Raw genomic sequence first — 22,192 nt, 5'->3', positions numbered from 1 at the left:
CCTTTTCTTTAACAATTTTCCAGTGAAAAATTTTGTGTTCATTACTTGTTCAAAGGACATGCATCTCTTTTTCCTTCCAGTAGCACTCCCCTCCCCATGTTTCTGAGTAAATTTTGCTTACACTGTATTCATAGCATGTTCAGAGTATTCTCAAAAGATTGATCATCACCATCTTTAACTTGGTATGGCTTCTTATCTACCTTTTAAAAGTCATTTAGTCCTTTTCAAATAAGTTTCATACAGTAATTTAAAAGTCAATCTCCCTAGGCTGGAGAAATGGCTCAGCAGTGAAGAGCACTGGCTGCTGTTTCAGAGGACCTGAGTTCAGTTCCCAGCAACCACATGGTGGCTCACAACCATCTATCTAGTGGGGGTCTGGTGCCCTCTTCATACAGACGTACATGCAGATAGAGCCCTCACATACATAAAAATCAAGAAATGAATCTCACCCCCACCTCATCCAAAATGTGTTTATTGGGATTGTTCCTAACCAGTCTTAATCAGGATACTTTGAGCGCTGCTTTCTCTTGAAGGAACATTCTTCTGTCAGCCACACTTTGTTCTGCCTATGCACTGACAGAGGATAGTGGAGCAGCCAACTCACAGACTACTGTTGTGCATGACTAAAGACTGTGGTGTGGTGATTTTATAGCATCCTGCGCATTTCACATCTATGACGTAGGAATGGGGTTCTGCACCAGACACTTTACCTTGTATTTCTTCTCTTCTGGAGAACGATGAAGGAGATTCTTTGAGAGAGTCATGTTTCCATAGGGAGGAGGCTGTCTGTCACCACTTGCTTGCTCCTGTGTGGGTGCACATTCGCGGGAGAATGTATATGTGTCCCCATACTGTATATCACTGCGGAGCATTAACTGCCTTGGAATCTCCGCTATATTAGGCTATATCTAACTCATAACAGGTATGATATTGCCTGCTTCTGTCTCCTGAGTGCTGGGACCAAAAGCATGTCACCATTACCTACATACATGTCTTTTGTTGTTGTTAGGGTCTGGTGTAGTCCATGTTGTTTGGAGCTAGCTCTGTAGTCAGAGATGACCTCTCTAAAAACTTTTGAATGATTTTATACACGGAAGCTAATTAATAAGGCAGATGATGGTAAAGACCCTTTGGTCTGTCTTGTTGTCACTCTGCCTAGTAGGAGGAAACTAAGGCAGAGTGTTTCTGTGACTACTCAGTCAGTAAGGACAGTAGGACTAGAACAGAACAGCCCACCCTGCTGTGCTTGTGCTGTCAGCTCTGACCCATCTTGCTCTTAGTGATGTCTTTGCCAGACTAAAATTGTCCATGAGTGTTGTTTTCTCTGAGGTGTTTTTGTTTGTTTTTGCTTTAGTTAATTGTAGCACTGTTTTATTAGCATGAACAGGGCAGTTTTACTAAATTTGCCCACCTACATGGATCACTCTTCTAAGTTATTACAGTTAGTGGTTCATTTTGTAATTGTATGGTGTGGACTGATGTTAACAGGGCAACTGCATGCATTACACAGTGCAGCCCCAGTTGGAAGGCTTCCAAGCCAGATCTCTGTGTTATACTCAGTTCTGCTTGGTATAGAGCCAGCGTATGAAATTTCAGTTATATAAAAACTTCCACAAGTAATACTTACAATACAATCGCCAGAGTACCCGCATTTTAATAATAATAATAGCTTTAAGAGCCAAATTGTAGCACAGTGGATAATGTCCCTCACTCCTTACAAAAAAAAATTCATGCAATGAAATTTGGCCACAGAACCAGCAGACACATTACGGTATAGGCATCCCTTGAGTAATTTTTGTGGGATTCCTGTAGATACCAAAGATCATGGAAGCGCCATTTCTTTGGAATTGTATAGTCAGGCGTGGTGTCTTGTGCTTGTAATCTCTGTTGCTTGAGAGGCAAAGCAGAAGAATTGTCAGTTCAGTCCAGTCTGGGCAATAGAGTGAGGTCCGACATGAATACAAATAGCCTGTGCAGATCCTTCTGTTTACCTTAGAGCATTTTTAGATTAATTTGTCTCTAACACAGAGCAGAGAGTCTGGAAATAGCCATGCTGTCTTGTTGTTTAGGAAATGAGCACTATAACAGACAGGTTCTTTTTTTTTTTTTTTTTTAAGATTTATTGTTTTATTTTTGTGTATGGGTGATTTGCCTTTGTGTATGTCTGTGTACCATGTATGTGCAGTGCCTGAGGAAGCCAAAAGAGGGTGTGGGATTCCAGTGTGAGTTGACTTTTGGGTCTCGGTAATTGATCCTGGATCCTCTGAAAGAGCACCCCAGTTTTGAGTCATTTTTTAAACCCAGCTGTAAAATATTGTCCTCAATTCTTTTTTCTTTTTTAAAATCTGTGATTGTTTGAATTCCACAGATATGGATGGAGTGTATGGCTATGGATTGGTAGTCTTTCATAGCTCCATACAGTCTGGTCATGAAAAGCCCACATTTCTTTTCTGACAAATTTGAGGCTCCACAGCCTTGTAATCTGTCAGTTAACTCATATGGCAGCCTATACTGTCTTGCATTGTTGGGAATAATTACACAGTGTACAATAATTGTACATTGTTGGGAATAATTATTTTACAATAATGTAAAATTAACAAAAATGTTAACATGCCATGTGTCTGTTAAGCTTCGGGTTGTGAATGAACCTTTCCTTGATGTACTACAACTCTCAAGGCTTGCCTTTTTTTTTCCATTTTACAGTTGGCTCTCATTATGGGCTGAGTGATTGTGCTTGTTTGCCCTTTTAAGAGCAATATTTAAATTATATGGCCCAAGGTAACCTGGAGCTTAGGGTAGCCTACGCTTGTCATGAACTTGTGGTTCTCCTGTCTTAGCCTTCTCAATTCTAAGCCACTACAGACAGCTTAGCTTACCTTTCAGGTTGGTTATTTATTTGAATTACAAAAGGTCTTAGCCATCTGAAGCAACAGGTCTTTAAATAGTACAGTTTTAGCTTACTCAAAATGGAGTAAGACGTAAAATGTCTGTCTCTTAGAAGACAAGACATCGTATGAGTTGGAATTTGCTCTGGTTATTTTTTTAAGAAGCTAAATGCACCTAGAGAATTTGTTGGAGTTTTCCCAACATGAACAGAATGGTAGAGATTATTGATTATGGAAGAGGCAAAATGTGTTCTCAAGTGTCCTGAGGTTTAGGCAATATTTGGGTGAAGGCAGCCATGTTACCTGCATGGCTGCATAGAATTGCTTTGGTATGAGATCCTTCCAGAAATTACAACCTCTTAAGAAGTAGCATTTTGAGCTCAGTGCTTTGTTTTCTGGTGTCTTCATGTCAACGTTTAGAAACTATTATGACAGCATACTGGTGTACATGTAGTGTCTGACACCTGCTTGGGGAACCAATTTTCTATTCACTCCACTTGTAACTTTGAACATTTTTGTGTCTAAGGATTTCTACTAATTCTCCTAGATATGTATCCAGGAGAAACTAACGGTTTTCAGGGAGAGCAACAATGGAATTGCTCTGGTATATAGGAACACACTGAAAATGATTTTAAGTGCCTCTGAACAAGGAAGTCAAGATAAGCAGAGGGATAACTGCTGTTCTGTATCATAAGTCATTTTATAAGTGGAGAGGAAGGCAAGTTTAAGATTGGAACTTACCTCTAACAGTAGAATATCAAACTCAAGACAATAGATAGTGGGCCAGCATTTCATCGACTGGTGTGCCAACTCTATTTGTGCCTCAGAGCCACTGAAAGGCCTGAGTGGAAGTGGGATTAACTTGTAACAGAAGATAGATGACAAATATAAACACTTGGTTTCTTTCAGTTTGGCCTTCTCAGAATGGGGGTGGGGGATGTTAAGGGAAACTAGAATTTGTATATGATTCTCTCCAGCTGTATATGTTACAGATATCCCTTTCTCAACCTCATTTCCCCATAATTGGTATTTATCAAAATATCTGCCTATCTTTTTTCCTCTTCCTGCTCTGGGTGCTCTTCATCCCAGATTAATCCTGAAAATGGGAAAAAGGAAGATACCCATCTCCCAAATGTCCTTAGTTGACTGTGTGTGATTTTTGCTGCAGAGGGACATATGCCAATCACTTGCACAGCATTGCAAGAGCGGTTTGCATGGGGAAAAGTTTTGTGGGTCTCTGTTGGGAAAGGTTGTAGAGAACCCCCTCTGTTTCTAGAAGATGTACTTGTATGTTAATATAACTTGTCCCCTAATGCTACAGAACTCTTGAATGACCTTCTCTCTGAGGAGACATAATGACTTGGAGTATGGTTGCAAACCAGCCTAGCCTAAGCCACAGTTTTTCATCTATAAAATAGAGATATGCACCAGGCCATCTATCTATAAGGTCTTATTACTAATTGACATTTAAAAGTGGTGGGTATCATCACACAGACTTATAGAAAGATTGTTGCCTTCATCCTCAGGAGATGCTGCATTTAAGTATGTCTGTCATGGTGACCTATGAAATGACCATGATAACTAACTGGTAGGCAGATGATGTCAGGAAAAAGCTAGTATCTGCCTTTAGCATTTGCAAGGTTTCAATTAAGTTAGAGCTTGTGTTTTAAGAGCCAGGAAAGATTAAACAAGAGTCAAAGTATTAGGATGGGGTTTCCCAGTGCCCTGGTATAAATCTTATAGGAGAACTTTCAATGCCCCATGGAGCCAGCCCATGGATGGGCTCAGCCACCATCTTTAGTTTCCCTGTAAGAGCATAAAGAGAAAAAAGCATGTGGGTAGTGTAAAGCATGTGTTTTGCACATCATTGTTGCCAGATGAAGTTCAAAAGCTTCAAAGAAATTGACTTTGAAAAATCAAAAAAGAGACATGCACTCGAGTTATTGGAGGCCAGTTGGATGCATGCCTTTTTCACCCTCAGCAGCTGCCAGGCTACAGAGCCTGTTGTGAAAGATCCTCAAGAAACAATGAGGGAAAACAGCTTCAGCTTGATTAGATTAGATCAATTTATGTGCCATGGGGAGGTGCCTAGCATGGCTGGGGGAGGGGTGTCCTGTGCTGGTGGTGGCTCATGCCTGCCCACTCGGTCACTTCATGAGTAATGAAGCTCCCATGGTGGCTGGAATTGCAGGAAGGGGAGGGAGGGGCTGAAGGAGGAGCGTGTGAAGAGAGATTTCTGCAGTCTGTCTGGAGAGCTGCCCAGGTTTCCCAGCCAAAAAAACAAATAAAAATAAATAAAAGGCAAGTGCTGAATGACACAGATTATGATATTAAAAAGGGATACCATTGAATCGCCGCCCTTGTTCCCCGCTGTTGTTGGAGATGGGTGTGTGCAGGAGGGAGGGGGTGTTTAGTGCACGGTACAGCAGGCCATCTCTTGAACACAAAAGTCTGTACAATTAAATTGTGACTGTCCCTTGCCAACATATCCCCTCCCCCTAAGTGCCAGAAATTCTGTAATTTTGATTTGCCTGCATTGCAGGTCCAGGGAAATGGCAGGATGGAAAGATATTTTCTTTTGCCTTTTCTCATTTTAATTTATAAAGATGGTAAAAACCAGGGAGGGGAAAAGCCAGCCAGATGCCCCCTCCTCTTCAATGTTCGATTCTCTTCCAGGCACATAAATAATGTTCTCTCCCGACTGTCTCCCCTCCCCCTTGGCCCCGCTGCTGTTCGGCTGTCCTATTGCCGTGCGGAATCTGCACCGCCGCTTGCTTATTACGTACAGGGGAGGATTGTTGACAAGTGCTCGGGAGCCTGCCTCACTGCGCTCTTCCTTCCTCCCTCCCTCCCTTCCTCTGTCCTTCTTCCTCTGTCTCTGCAATGATCCGGCTCTGAGGATGGCTGCTCCACGGGTCTGTCAGGTGCAGTTTTTGGTGGCTTATCTTGAGGAACCTGGGATAGAAGGTCTGTTCCTATAAATAAAAGAAAAAACAAATAGCTTGTGATTTGTTTCAGTCTGATTTGGCTTTTGTTGGAGAAATAGGCCTTTGTGGGTTTTCCTGCTGGGGGTCCTGATTCTATCTATAATGGGTGGCAAGGGACACACACACACACACACACACACACACACACACACACACACAATATAAAATGTGTTTGGATTTGCTTAATATTCTTTTAGATTTTATATCTTCCCTAAGGGCAATGGTGGCTCCTACTAGAGCCTAAAGATACCGTGGAAATTTACAAGAGAGAATTAATGCCGTTTTTAACGCATTAAGCTCTCTTGACCATTTTGACCAAATCTGCAGTTTAACCAGGCTTGTATGAATTTAGGCATTTCTCTGGGGACTGACCAGCCATTCAGCAAAAGCTGATCTCTTTATTAACATTAATTTACCAACACATATGATCATTTGCCATCATTTAAAAATAGATGATTGATTAAAGTTAAGTCATTTCATTCCCACCCTACATTAAGTTTCTGTTATAAATATGTTTGGTTTCATTTCCCTTGTTCCATTCTTTTTATGTTATTCTTTCCTTAAAATATGGAGGAAACTGAGGCATGTAAATAGAGGCCACATGTGTAAGTGATTCTGGTTGTTTTTCCTTATATTTGGTTCTGTATTTGTTCCTTTATTTCCTTGTATTTTGTAGCATTCCATATTTGCATTAGAGTATATAAAGTCAGATGAATATTGGATCCCATCAGTTGGGGGCAGAATGTGGCCACATTCCTACAGTCTTGCTTTTTATTATAGTTCAGCTTTTTATTTCAGTATTAGAAAGATTGTTGTTGGGAAGCAGTAGGCCTATCATCTGGTATGGTTGTTTGGACTCTCAATATAGTCATCTGAAAAGTGGGTAGGCAATTGATTTGTTTATGTGCAATTGAGATAATGAGCTTGGAGGAAATCTCTCTCATATGTTACAAACAAAACATAACTTGGAACCTTTATGTGTCTAAGTGTAGCCAAGGTTTTGATAAATTGTGTGGGTTATGTGCAGCTTTGGCTAGGTATAAGCAAGGATAAGTGCACAAACTCATTAAGTTTATGACATTCATTGATGTACTATAACCCAGATTTTTCACTTGCTTTGGAGAACTGCTTCATTTTGGTACTTCATTTGAGGGGCAAATTCAATGATAGGAAGCTTTGAAGATCAAACATGTGCAAACATTGTACTTATAGAAAATCTTTAGCTATCTGTATGGAATACCAAGTTTTGCCATGCCTCAATAGAAGACTTTGTAAACACTGTTATCATTGATGCATTTTAAAACAAAAGTTTTTTTTTTTTTTTTTTTTTTTTAAAGGCTCTTGTGCTTATCTGTTCCATTGTCCTGCAGCTCGTTTCCCACAGCAGCCTTCTAAAGGCCATTATTGCCTGTTATGTGCTTTTTCTTATATGGAAGGTAGCTTTGAGTTTAGATGGTTGGTGCTGGGCCTTAAATCTGGGAAACCATTTTCAGTAACTGGAGATCCAAGGATCTGCGCTATGGCTGAATAGGTTGCCTGGTAGGTGGTTGACCTTTTTGTCAGTGTGAAATGTAAACAGATGTTGGAATGGTGGATGGATTTGGAAGTTAGAGCCTGAGATAGCGGAGTAATGATTACATATAAACACTGAAGGTGAGGAAAGTCCTGAAGTCAGCTCGTTCTAATTGTTATAGAACTCATGATTAGCATGAATGAGTGAAACTGAGAAATAATTAATATATTGTGAGCTTGCGCTTTGAGCCCAAGAAATGAGGTTAATGCCAAAACAAGTGCTCTGATCGCTTCTGGGCTGATTCAGAATATTTTTCTGAAAACTAGAAATTTAAAAAAAATGTATATAAAGTTCATCTTCATCTATCAGCTTTGTTTTGTTGATACTTGTTGGAGCCTTCTTTCCTCTTGTGACTGTTGGTTAAGATCCTTGAAAAGGGGTATCTTTTGTCTTTGGGTGATGTGGCTCTCTTTCACACAGGGATTAAGTCATCCAGACTATTGGTGAACCTGCTACAGTGTATTGAGATGGCCACTAGGCCTTTTCTTACATTGCTCAAAGTGAGGAAAGGCCCCAGGTGTCCTGGGGCCCTGGCTGCCTTGTTTGATCAGAAACAGTTCTCTACCTGTAGTCCAATTTTTCGCTGTCACCTTGTTGGGCCATAGCATCTTTTATCAAAATGTGCGCCTTGCAAAGGGGGTTTAGATTTCTGAAGATTATGTTTGTGGGAACTGAGATTGGTGGGAAAAGGTAAGGTCTCTTGTAAATTGTTGATATATAAAATCAGTATTAATTATCTATATTTTTTTATATGTGACAGAAATGAGCAAAATCCAGTGTTACCCCTCTGTAGTTTGAATTTATTTTGAGGTTCCATAGGGGCTGGGATTTTGATTACTTTTTTTTTTTTTTTAAACTAAAATGGGAAATCGGAGACAAAGGGGAGTCTCAGTTGGCTGAGGGGTTGTTCTCGTGAGAGAGAAGGATAATTATTTCCTATAATCCGAGGTATGAAGCCATTTTCATTTGTGCCTCGTTGACCATAAGTGCCATTTAGATCCTGCCTTATGACTGTCATTTGTTCTCAGCCACATCAGTATGGATCCTGGTATAAGCATGTCAATGGACAAGCCAGGGCTGGGCTTCTCAGACTCTGCCCTGCTCACCCCTACCCTCCTTGTTTTGTTGGATGTTCACTGCTGACCTGCATGTGTCCAGTTGAGGGTTAATATCCACATTCACATGTGAAGCTGGCCCGGCATCAGAATGCCTGTACTGTTTGAAAAGCAGACAATCCAATGTTTCATTCAAAGTCTGAGGGAACCAAGGCTCTGTTTTTTCACTAGTAATGGCGGCAAACCATGCATTCTGATTACCTCAGAGAGGGTCCCTGCCTTAACCAAGGAGGCTACTTATTATGATCTTCCTCCCAACTGAAAGTGAACACATATGTATGGGCACATACAGAATGATAAATTGCTGTTGAAAAAGAAAGCTCTTTGGATGCTTGACTGTTTAATATGTAATATGATACCTTGTGTCACAGTAACAGGGTGGCAGACGGCATTGGCTCTGTAACACAGAATTACCTTTTGTGCATACTTTTGTACAACAAAGCTAAAAACATTGGCTCTCCCTAATATGCTAATAAGTTTGGTGTGCTCCAGATGTTTGAGAAACACTGGCACAGCTTCAAAGCCCTTCTGTTTTCATTTCTTTTTAACCCTTTTGGCATGTCTTTGTGGGATAGAGTTTTCCTTTGGTTTTGTATTCTGCCATGCCTTCTTTGTGTCTAAAACATAAAATCATAGGCTCTACATTTTTTCAAGGTGTTAGAAAAGAAATATCTTGTGTTTATATGTATATGCTTTGTAATCTCGAGTTATCATTGATTGCTTAAAAATTCTTTAGTTGAAGGAGGCTTTGCCTAAGTTGTGTTTCACTTTGCCTACACGTTTTCATGTGAGGGCAACATGGAGAAAGGCTCACCATGCACACAGTATCTCCAGTTTCCAACATGAATTCATTTTGCTGTTCCAGACCCTTGTGTGGTGCTGGGAGGTTTTTCATTTGTTGCTAATTTGGGAGATGAGATGAATAGCTACTGAGCTTTCAGAGTCCCTGGTAGCAGCTTGCTGTTGTATTTAATTTCTTGGAGGGGTTATCTGGGTTCTGTAGTGGTGGACAAGTAATGTCCAGGCTGTATCATGTTGCTTCTGTCAGCTTATGGTGTCTAGTTGAGGTGGCAGGCCCAGCCCCCAAGCTGTCTTTATGCCAGTGATTCTGAATTTTCAGCTCATATTTATTGCTTTTGTGAAAGACAATAGACTGGTTTAATTTAACTTCAACCTACTGAATATTAATGGCAGAGAACAAATGCACAGAGGCTGGCTGGATCTTAGTTAGGGCCGTTGAGTTTTCCCTCTCTGTTTAACCGCCTGTCTCCAACATATGTTTGTGTTAGCAGTAAAATGGTGGTGGTGGTGGTGGTGGTTTAGAAAAGATTAAAAATGGGGTGTATGTATGGGAGGGGATGCTGTTGCATTATTTATTCTCGACTAAAAATAGTAATTGATAACATTGACAGGACTGTGTTAGGCACTCAGAAGAAAAGGTAACACACATTAGCCCCTCTAATGGTGCCATGATGGCCATTCTGCCCTTTGGCATCATAGTTTATTTTGCTGATCCAGCTCTCCTAGATCAGACAGGCGCTAGGATTTATTCTAAAACATTAGGAATTAAATGCAGTAGTTGGAGATGTGAAAAAGAGAATGGAGTGAATGAGGGGTGTTTTATCCAAGCATATAGAAAACTATAAGTACGTGTAATTTTCTGAATAATTTTTATACAAGATTTTATACAAGAGTACTCAAATTCAAAACATGATCATGTACAGAATAAAGTCAGTTCTCCTTCATAAAAGGTCTGATTCAAACACTAACTATGCTGCTCTCTAGTCCTGCTTGTGGGACTTGGAATGGGAAAAACTTGAAGTGCCCCATGGTGCTAGTTTGAGAATGCCAGTGGATAATGGAGCACCTCTTTTTACTCCCTTTAATGGCTCAGTCTTGTCTTAGAATCAGAGCAGCTTCATTCTCTCTTGCCTCACACTGAGTGCATAAGATCTGCTAAAAGTCCAAAGTACGTCTCATACAATTTCCTCTGTAGCCCCTAGTATTTGTGCTTAATAGCTATTGTGGGGAGGGGTCCTTTAGAGACTTTTAGATGTGTACATTCGCCCCACCACCACCCTTTCCTACTCTAATTGGGGTTTTTTTTTTTTTTTGCTTTATTTTGTTTATATCTATCCTTGCACCTTATTCTTATCTATCTATCTATCTATCTGTCTGTCTGTCTGTCTGTCTGTCATCAGCTTGATACAGTATAAATTCTTATCCTAATAGTGAAATGTTTCACTGAGGCTTGCTCAGTAATTGAGTAAAACCAAAACTTATTATAAGCCACAGTTATCATAGGGTCCCCCCTGCTATATAGCCTCACTGGTTCTGTGGGTTGCAATCTGATTGTTCTTTGCTTTATATCTAGTATCCACTTATGAGCGAGTACATACCATGTTTGTCTTTCTGGGTTTGGGTTACCTCACTCAGGATGATATTTTCTAGTTCCATCCATTTGCCTGCAAATTTCATGCTGTCATTGTTTTTCTTTGCTGAGTAGTACTCCTGTGTATATGTACCACATTTTCTTAATCCATTCTAAGGCTGACGGGCATCTAGGTTGTTTCCAGGTTCTGGATATTACAAATAGTGCTGCTATGAACATAGTTGAGCATGTATCTTTGCAGTATGATTGATCATTCCTTGGGTATATGTTCAAGAGTGGTATGGCTGAGTTTCTCTTGACAGAACTACTGAAAAAAAGGTAGATAGAATTTGTTGGGTATTTTTGAAATATTGCCCGTGGTCATAGTCAGTTGCCTGGGTTCTTATATAGGTTTACCCCAGCTTATTTATGTCTCAGGAACAATAGGTCTTCTATTAACTGACAGTAGACATGGACTTCAACTAGCTTTGCATCATCTGGGAGGGAGAACTAGTTGTGTAGAACAGGACATATGTGAATCTGGGGCAAGTTCAAATGAAGAGTCTGCTATTCTTCCTGTGTCTGCCTCGAGTTCCTGGAAGACAGGAGTGAAGCTGTAATCTAATAGCTTCACGTTCTCACCTGAGTCAGAAGTGGCAGACTTCAGAGGGCAGAAGACCATTTCTTACCCGTCCTCACCCAGCAGCACTTTTCTTGGTTTAAAGTAGTCTCCTATTCCATCTTTTTGTGTTGGTAGGTAATTTCATTCTTTCCTGTTCTCCTTGCCGGGCTGCACTGACTTGACTTCTCTGCCTGTTCCCTGGATGTGTAGTTTCTTCATGTGTAGTGCTAAATAAACGTAGGAACATGTGTGTTATGTTTGGTCCCTGTGAACACAGTAGAAAACTTAATCTTCTTCCTTTCACTTTTTCCTGATAAAATTAGCCACATACACTTATATACTACATTTTTGAAGGGAGGGGCCTCAAATTTTATTCTTCAGTCTCTCTCTCTTACAAAGGAATTGAACTGGACTCCGGCCCCAGTCACATTTCTAATGGCGTTTGAAGTATAGTTTGTATAGCCCCAATGATTGAGTATCCTACCCATTTCTCTACCAGCTAAACTAATGGCTGCATTAGGATTTCTAGTTTGACTCTAAGATGTGGTTATAAGGTAATGGTATTTCTACATGGGACTGGTATTGATTGGTTTTAACGGCAGTTCCAAAAGTGATTTTATTATATTTTGTAAGCATTTACTAATTGGTACTTATTTAAAAAACAGCTAGTTGGATTTCATGATAATTGTCATTTCTTTTAACTTTTCCACCCTTTAGGCACAAGAGATGATTTTTAAAAATGTACTTTATTTAGTCAGGTTTTTTATTCTAGCATTTAAGAGGCTGAGGTAGGAGGATCAGGCATTCAGGCCAGACTGGGCTGCATATTGACACCCCGTCTATGTACCAACACCATCTCCTGTGTCTCTTCTTCTCCCCCACACCTACATCTTGGATTTCCTTCTCTTACTTGTTTCTTGTTAGGTAGGTCTTTGACTCCCTTATAGAATGAGGCTTAATTCTTCTTTACCCTTCCGAAGGGTTTGTATGTGCTTGTCAGTGTTCTTCTGTTCCTGTCAGCTGTTACACAGGGTGGACTGGAAAAATGCGGCTCCTAATACTGTATTGAAGTGTTTGTCCTTTTCTCACCTGTAGGGCTCCTTGGTAATGACCAGTCTAAGGCGTTAGGACCAGCGTCAGAGCAGTCAGAGAATGAGAAGGACGATGCATCCCAAGTGTCCTCTACTAGCAACGATGTTAGTTCTTCAGATTTTGAAGAAGGGCCGTCGAGGAAAAGGTTAGTACCCAAGGCTAAAAGTATTAGTGAATTCATCATGAAACAGGGACTGCAAATTTGGTTGCAAATGTTTGCCACATGGGAACAAGTGTAAGTCTACTCACAATCTCCTGATTTTCACAGAGGAGTCAGAACTGAGACTTTCTAAATAGGAGTAGTAATAATCAAAGATGTTATGGCCTGCCATAACAATTGACCAGAGTCAACCATTTTGATGCCTAAATAGTCATGTTTCTTCTTATAGGAGATGTTCTGTTAGATTTGGTTTTGCCATTTGTGACGAGAGATCCCCCTTGCCCCCCAAATATTATCGACTTAATGTGGTATTATTGAAAGGTATTGTTCTTGTCATATGAAACTAGAATTTACTGTGTATAATCTTAATATGCTTACTTTTAACCAAACTGTAGAATCAGTTCTTCACACATAACACTGTCATTTCCAAGTGATTGACCTACATTACTTAATATAGTTCAATAAGGAGTAAAGCAGTTTCAAGATTTGTGGCAATGATACTACATAACAGTTCTATCTGGGTCTTTAAAAATCTCCTTGCTGGTATTCACCCTGTTTCATGTCTTACTGTCCCCCCTTTCAGATTTACGCTTCAGTTTGTTTGCATTTGATAGTTTACTGTATTGTTATGACTATATTATTCAAAGGAAAGATTCCCTTGGTTTGAGCTTCCTGGCTGATCTCATCTGACAGTACAGTTACCCTTTGGAATTCACTTAGATGTCTATCTCTAACTGAGCACACTGAAAAGTAAGGGAAAGGAAGTTAGCCACGTGTTTATATTATACTTGATAGTTGTGTTTTTGAAAGTTGGCATGCATAGCTCAGATTCTTAGTTTGCCTTTCCTGGTGTCTAACAGCATATGGTCTCTTGACTTCGACTGTCATTGCCTCTCACTTCTCACCACTGTCTTAATTCGTCTATTTGATTTTTTAATGTAGTGAGCAAGAACATGAGAGGAATCCATCAGTACACAGACTCAGTGAGTGTCTCAATGATGAGCCTGTTACTGTATTCCATAAGGGTCCTCTTTCTCCATTTGTAAAGGGAACCAGCCCTAGATTTGAAGGCTGGAGGGGGGGTGGGCAAGAGAAAAAGCAGTCTCTTGAGTAAATACATTGTAATGTGTGACATTATCTGTTCCTTCTAGCCTGGGTGGTGCCCATGTCTCTGGCCTCAGCCTTCGGCCTCCTATTTGAGTCTCTGCTTAGATAAGCCAACATGCACTATTGCAAGTGTGACTGACCAAACCCAGTGTCAGGAGGTCTCATTCCCTGGATGACAGTGCTACTGACTTTTTATACATTGTGTGGTTGGGCAGCTGAGGGAAAAGTAGTCATTTAATCTGAATTTATAGGACAATAGAACAAGGAAACACCTTGTTGTGCTAAAATTTAACCACCACTAATTATCTTTTCTGTTGTTGTGTCAAATATCTTTCTTACTAAATTTAAGCATTTATTGTGGGGTGCTAGAGAGATGGCTCAGTAGTAAAGAGCACTTGTTGTTCTTACAGAGGACCTGGGTTCCATTCCCAGCACCAATATGGTAGCTCACAATATTACCTGTAAGTCCAGTTCTAGGGGATCTGATTTGTATTTGGTAACTTTCACACATTCAGGAGAAATAGTCATACATATAAAATTAAAAAAAAATTTTTTTTAAATTAAAGCAAAAGATTTCATTGGAGCTAAAGGAAATACAAGGGGGAAAGTAGCATTCATTGCAGTATCTTTTTGAGCTAATAGTCAAACTGTACTAGTAAAACTTAGCTATGTGTGTGGCTTCTGGTTGGACAGGCGATGGTGAGTTTTCATAGCTATTTTTTTTATTTTCACAATTTTTATTAATGTATGCACATGTGTTGCTATGTTGGTATCTGCACATGAGTGGAGGTGTGTAGCATGAATCTTAAAAGTTCTTATTAATAAACTCAACCCTGAGGCCACTTATTGGGGTCAATGCTGGAAGATCAGAGAGACAGAACAAGCCACAGCTACCTCACCTCGCCGGATCCTCAGCTGGTCTTGTCGCCTCAGACTAGAGGCCTCTGCGTCCTCATGCAGAATGGGTCTCAGCTGAACTGCTGCTCAAAAGCCTGAATGCTTAACCAGCCAAATGCTTCTAGTTTGTGGTCATCACGCCTTATATACCTTTCTGCTTTCTACCACCACTCCCTGGGATTAAAGGCTTGCTTTCTGGGATTAAAGGTGTGATGAGTCACCATGCCTGTCTGTATCCTTGAACACATGGATTTCTGCTTCTGGAATGCTAGGATTAAAGGTGTGTGCTACCACTGCCTATCCTTTATGTTTAATATTGTGGCTTTTCTGTCTATGACCCCAGATAAGTTTATTAGCATGCACAATATTTGGGGGAATACAATACCACAGAGGTGCCTGCAGAAGCCAGGGTTGTTGGATCCTTCTGGAGCTCAAGGCTGTCTGATGTTGGTCTTGTGAATCAAATTCGTGTCCTCCTGAAGAGTAGTACATACTCTTGAAGAGTAGTACATATTCTTAACTGTTCAGCTAGCTATGTAGCGCCAATAATATTTTTTGATGCTGGTGTGAGGTGCCCTAATTTCCTTAGAGCTGCATGCAGGTTTATAGACTTGAATCAGTAGTTTTGTTAGGGCCATGTGTGGCTTGGCAATAATGACATAAGTATATTTTTATTTGTTTTACAATTTGAAGAAATCCTTTGCTTTGTTCCTGTTCCCTACTTAGTGGATGAATTTCAACATTGTATTTAAAAGCAGACTTGAAAATGGAATTTCTGTAGATTGCTCAGTGTAGTATTTACTGTGGTACTAAGGATTAATCTTACTGTGTGTTTATCACCTCGTGTATTTTACTTTTCCAATACAAAAATGGGGTGTGTATCTCAGAAGATAGAGAGCATCAAGCCCAGAGTAAGTATCTAATATTTTTTGTTCTACTCTGCAGATTACATGGATTGGGTGGATTGCATGCAGCCAATGTTGCTTCTCTCTGCCATTCTTAATAGATAGTAGGAAGAATGTGTATAGAGTCAGTTATTTAGATATTTAGAAGCTGTGGGAAAAAAGACTCAATCCTAAAAGTCCAGGCTCATTATTTCTTTATCCAAAGTCAACCCCATTGCTAGAAGGATCTGAACTGGTAATTGATAGCTGTTCTTTTACCAGTTAGCTACTCCTGCTGTGCATATGGTCTTAGTTGCCTTTTGTCTGTTAGCTGGGAGAAGGAGAAACTAAAGGACGGTGAGGTCATGGTGTTGATATCATCGTACTAGAGTCTATATGCAGCGAAGGCACCTCATATTCTGATCTTATCTAGGTTGACTTTCCACCCAAGGAAATCACTTTTTTGTTGTGATGATACTTCTAACATGCTTTAAAAAAAATTCCTCTCGGTTAAAATGTGCTTGTTCTCACAAAGTGCTCTCTTCTGGAAATCATGTTAAGCTGTATTTGCTCAATATACTTGTGCCATGGTTGTTCCTGACATATTTAGAAGACAGAAAATAGAGAATAGTTAGAATCCATAGCTCTTTATAACTCATTTCAAATTCCTTAGAACTTTCCTCTATGGAGACTGGGTTAGAGATTAAAGCCCCAAATATTTCTTCTATCCTGGAATAATCAATCATAGAAATTGCTTTTCATAGAAGACAGAGCTGGCTTGCTAGAGTTTTCTGCTTGTTTGAGCAGTGTCTTCCAAATGAAGTGGTTTAGATACTTGCCATGTATGAAGGCTGATGTGTGGATCATCTTTTCAGTTTAGGGTAGAGGCCCTAGTTTATAAAGTCCAAATTACTGACAGTAAGATAGTCTTCCAAAGTAAATCATGCCTTTGGTATATGCTAACATGCTTTTCAAAACAATTGCCAAAGTTTCTAAGTAACGAGATAGAATAATGCCAGCGTAGGTCATGTACAAAGATTATTCAGTTCAAACATAAACTGCCTTTACCTGATACTTTTCCTGTAAAGATTCCTGATACTTCTGATTTCTAGATTTGGAAAGGAGATAGCACCTCGTACATGGAATTGCTGCACCTCAGCATAAAATGGAATGAAGTTTTAAGAACCACAACTGAATTGAAGGGTTAGGTATCTCTGCCAAACATATGAATTAGTAGTATTGTTTAAGGCTACATGGATTAACTGTTATTGGTGCCCCCATAACAACCACATTTCTTTTAATATTTGATTTAGATTTTTGTGCCCAGGATATTCCAAGTTCTCTTACAAATGTGAAGAGTATTTTACGAACAGATAAATTCTATGGTGGCTTAAGATTTTAGGGCTTTAGTGACTGAAGTGTGCTTCATATTCATAAGCAAAAACAGGTACAAAACAAATGTTATGTCTTTGGTAAGATCATTGTGGAAGTAAATATTGATGTACTTAGTACCTTTTTTGTACGTGCAGCTCCCTCCCCCCTCCCCCTTTGTCTTTATTATGTAGTCTTGGCTGTCCTGGAACTCACTACATAGACTGGGCTGGCTTGGAAATTAGAGACCCGCCTGCCTCTTGTTTCCCCAGTGCTGGTATTAACGGTGTGTCCAGCCCTACCCTGTGTATTTAGCACTTCAATTTATCGACCTGGTTGACATTACTTATGCTTTTCTTTCTTAGATCTAAATGCCTTTGTATCATTTTCTTTTACTAGAATAATTTTTAGTATTTCTAATTGCTGGTTATGTGATAGATGAACTGTCCTTTGTTTGACCCTTATTTAAAAGATTATTTTGTGGAAGTTGTGCATATGAGTAGCAGCACTTCCTTATTTGAGAGTCATTTTTGCTCTCTATAGAATGTCATGTTAAAAGTGATTCTCCAGCAACATACCAGTGACACTGTTTCTGTCTACTGGTTTCACGATTCTTGAAAAAATATCTGCTGTCATTCTCCATACTAGGAATTGCTTTTACAGTTAGTTAGTAGTCAGTGTTGGTTCAAACTTGGAGATACAATTTGTCTAATGTTTTCTTGTTTGTTGGGCTTATATATATTATTACTATTTAGTCTTCAGATACCACTGCTTCTATAAAATAGATGCCATTATTTCATAAAAGTGTGTGTGTGTGTTTCCTCACTTGGAAACTTGAACACATATGTTATTTGTGTGCTGGAAATTGCCTTTACCTCATTGAGAGTTTACCTTTTCCAGTCTTGTTATTTTAAAAACATTTCACTTTTGTGGGGTTCTGCCTGACCTGTCAAATAGTCCTGGATAGGGAGTGAGAATTGAGAAAACAGGAAAAACAGAGACATGAAAGAAAATATATAGACACAGGATAGGTTTGGGAGGGCTCGGAGTCAATACCTCAGCAGCCCAGAATTTTTTTCAGTTTTTTTTTTTAAAACCCAAAGCAAACAGGGCAAAAGACCGCTTACCATGGTTCAAGGAACATGCAAGCATAAACACCTCTTAAAAAACATCTAGTAACTGCTATGGATATCGTTCTATATAAATAAAACACTGATGGCTAGTGACCAGACAGAAAGTATAGGCGGGACAAGGAGAGAGGAGAATTGGGGAAACAGGAAAAAGGGGAGAGAGACACTGCAGCCACCGCCAGGACAAGCAGCATGTAAAGACGCTGGTAAGCCACCAGCCACGTGGCAAGGTATAGATTTATAAAAATGGGTTAATTTAAGATAAAAAAACAGTTAGCAAGAAGCCTGCTACAGCCATACAGTTTATAAGTAATATAAGCGTCTGAATAATTATTTTATACGTTGATTATGGGACTGCGGGGCTTGGTGGAAGCTGGAGAGAAGCCCTCCAGCAACAAGTAACCATGCCTTTGGCCAATCATCTGTTATCAAGCCTTATGGAGCAAAGATAAGCTGGAACTCTCTGACCTTGAGTCAAGATGGAATCAAGCCACAAGCTGGAGTCACTGTGGCTCCCACAAACTTTAATCAACTATGGATTTTATTTACTTATTTATCATTTTAGTTATTCTCTTGTGGGATGGATGGGGACAAGAGTCTTACTGTATATCTCTAGATGGCTTGGAACTCATCCTCAACTTGTTTTATCCAGGCCCTGAGTTTTTCCTCTCTGTTGTATCCTGGAAATTTCTTATCTTTAAAATGAACAAATTGAGACTGGATAGATAGTTTGGTACTGAGTTCAAGCCTTCATCCTAACATTGTTGAATGGACAGCTGTACCAAGTGTATACCCATACTTTCAAACATATACACACATCATACATTTGCACACACATTTCACCACTACCAAACTGTGGGCTTTTAGTTCTTATATACAGACAGATAGTAGTAAATCCTGATTCTATACTCTCTTAGCCAAAAAATATGCATTTCTTCTGTGAGTGAGAATCACCCAACAAGTATATAATATCATAGCCCAACTACCAGCTTTTCATTTATTTTAATGAGAAATAATATTTCAACATTAACGTGTTTGGTTTGTAAGTAGTAAATCATGTGAATATTAGAAATGTTTGTCTTTGAAGTTATAAAACTATGAGTAAAAGAGGCTTTTCATTGACAAGATATGGTACAAATTAATAAAACCACTTAAATCTCTCAATACCTGTGATATTTTTTATTACTCATACTTTACAGCTGCATTAATAAGATGCAAACGTAGCATTCAAACTACCATGTAACTTTTCAAATCATGTGTCAAATATAGGCTCTAATTTTTTTTTTTTTAAGTATGTATTGGTGTTTGACCTGCATGAGGGTGTCAGGTGCCCTGGAACTGGAGTTACAGACAGTTGTGAGCTGCCATGTGGGTTCTGGGATTGAACCTGGTTCCTCTGGAAGAACAGCCAGTGCTCTTAACCACTGAGCCATCTCTCTAGACCCCATAGGCTCTATTCTTGAAGATACTTCCTCTGGGGGAGAGGAGAGGAAAGACAAAGTGATAGCCTTCTCAAGTTCTGCCTCCACTGCTATCACCCTACCCATTGGTTCTCAACCTTCCTAATGCTGGGATTCCTTATGTTGTGGTGACCCCTCAATCACAAAACCACAAAATTATTTCATTGCTGCTTCATAACTGTAATCTTGCTACTGTATGTAATTAAATATAAATAGTGATGTAAATCTGTTATGCAACCCTCAAAGGGGTTGAGACCCACAAGTCAAGAACTGCTGACCCAAGGGGCCCTCTAAAGTGAGTGAGGACCAAAGATGGACTCATCAATCATTTAAATAGTCCTGGTTGGTGTGTGGTACTGACCACCATTAACCCATTGTTGACTGGGCCTCAAAGCTCACCCTTTAAGAAGGTCTGACAGTCAATTCCCTGACTGGCTTCCACAGAGGGTTGGAAGAGGCTAAAGGCTGCTGTGCTCACTCCAGCCACCTGATAAGCATTTGAGGCAGGAGGGTTTGTGGGGGAAGATGAAATCAAGTTGTAGTGAAACATTCTTTCCCATGGGGAGCTTCAGAATTTACACAATTCCATGGTTTAGAAAAATTAGCTGTAGTTCGAGCAGGATGCTCTCCATATCCATGGGTACCTTTCACCTGGAGTGTGAAATTCTAGCCTGACAAAGTTAGGAGGCTGCAACAAGCTGGGCAGGCCCAACTGGACAGTCTTGAACCATAGTAGCTAGTCTAGCTAGCTATTGGTATTAAAAAAATAACCTATCTCCATACCAGACAAGGGACCTCTAAAATGCTTCTGCTGTCAATCAATCTTTATTTCCAACCCAGGCCAAGATGTTCTCAGAGGCAGTGCAGTAGCATTTGCATGACCTTTTCATCTGCAGGAGGAAACAGATCCTGGACAGAGTTCTGGTCTCTTATCTTGTGATTTATTTGAGATAGATTTTTTTTTTTTTTAAATGATCACCATTGCGGGGTGGTGGTCCATGTTTCAGTGTGACTATGAAGGACATTGGAGAATTCTGGGATTTTAGTTCTGTCCTCTCACCTTTACACGTACTCTGGGGAACCAGCTGAGGTTGTCAGCTTGTGGAGTTAAGTGCTATTACCCATCTTTCCTGCCTTGAGTTTCTGTGTTTGTATGTGCAATGTGTGTGTGTAAGCAACAGAGTACACAGGTAGTAATAATCAGAGAATGGCTTCTATCCTTCCATTAGAGTGAACTCAAGCTTGTGGGTCAAGTGCCTTTTATACTTTGAGCCATGCTATAGGCCCAGAGATTTAATTTTGAACTGGAAATTCTACTGTCTTCTCCCAAATTAGTTGGGATAACAGATGTGCTCCATCACGCCGAGCTTTAATTTTCCATTTTTAAGTATGTGTATATGTCTTAAAGAAAAAGTGTGTGGTCACATGTTTTCCAACCTGAAGAGGCTAAGGGAGGAGGATCTAGAATTCTAGGTCACCTTGGGTCATATAGCAAAACCTAAGCCAGCACCTTTCTAGGTTTTTGTTTGTTTGTTTGTTTTTTAGTGAAACTATTTTACAGTAGAAATTTTCCTTTCTGCTAAATGTAGGGCTTTGTCTAGAGATGATGGCTCTACAGGTTATCACAGCGTCCTTATTTATGCACACTTTAAATGTGGGATGGTGGGGATTACAAAGTTAACATATTGGCAGCAATAGTTTTAGTTATTAGTTATTTCCAAGGACAAATTTTTAGTCAGTTATTGGGAATGCATATTTAATCCTATATTTTTCCTAAAGTCCAAGTAAACACAGACTTCTATTAATTTGGTTTATTTAAGGAAAATTATTAGAGCCTCTGAAGCAATTTTAGTACTGCTGAGGCCATTTTGTAGCTTCAGAGATCAGATTGCAGGGATATCAGTTCCAAGTTACATGCAAATTAGGGTCTGGCATGCTTTGTGGTTTCCATGGAGACCTGTACACTTCCTGCCTTCTCTTTTACGGTTCTTTGAAATATGAACTGATGACACAGGCTTTTGTTCTCCTTTACATACCCCTAGCGGACAAATCTATACATCACCTTGACATCTCTGAATAGATTGGCCATCCTGGAACATTTTATCAGTCTCCAAATCTTCCATGCTGAAGTTTAGTTTGAAAGGATTCACATTCAGATGAAAGATGCTAGATGTAGATTTGTAAGGGTTTGGAGTTAACCAGGATTGTGGTGGAGGTGACAGCCCTAAGTGTCACTTGTGAATCACATAGGTATACTCACGTGGGGGTTATTGGACACACAAACTTTTTTACACTTGCAGAATGTTATGTGGTGGTAGTGCCTTATATGGCTGCTAAGCTCAATTAATAGCAGTGCAACTAAGTGTTCAGATTGAGATGATGAGTGTTCTTTGATGCTCTTTCCCTTCTGCCCACCAACAAGGGAAGGGAGCAACCAGCATGAATTGTTTCCAGTAGCCTTTGGCTCATTCTTTTCATTTGAAATTCAAAGAGGAGATAGAAGTAATAGATGGTGTGTGCACCCCCTCCCTCAACCCC

The 22,192-nt window shown here is 39.8% G+C and overlaps 1 protein-coding gene across 9 annotated transcripts in view; it reads left to right on the top strand.

The window, feature by feature from the left end:
- The window catches only part of Jarid2 (jumonji and AT-rich interaction domain containing 2), a 195,671-nt gene that overhangs the window by 110,446 nt on the left and 63,033 nt on the right, over positions 1-22,192 (top strand). For 5 of the 9 annotated variants that reach the window (XM_037205767.1, XM_028867713.2, XM_028867715.2 and 2 more), the window contains one exon: positions 12,649-12,790. The exons of 2 other annotated variants lie outside the window; for them this stretch is intronic. In XM_037205767.1, coding sequence (XP_037061662.1) covers positions 12,649-12,790 — 142 coding nt within the window. Of the gene's footprint in view, positions 1-5,085; positions 5,853-12,648; positions 12,791-22,192 lie in introns of those variants that run through there. 2 more of the 9 variants (XM_028867710.2, XM_028867711.2) reach the window with 2 other exon arrangements.

This window comes from Peromyscus leucopus, chromosome 5 (genome assembly GCF_004664715.2).
Source record: "Peromyscus leucopus breed LL Stock chromosome 5, UCI_PerLeu_2.1, whole genome shotgun sequence".
Taxonomy (NCBI): Eukaryota; Metazoa; Chordata; class Mammalia; order Rodentia; family Cricetidae; genus Peromyscus; species Peromyscus leucopus.
The sequence above is the reverse complement of the archived record's forward strand: the minus strand, read 5'-3'. Positions and strand labels throughout refer to the sequence as shown.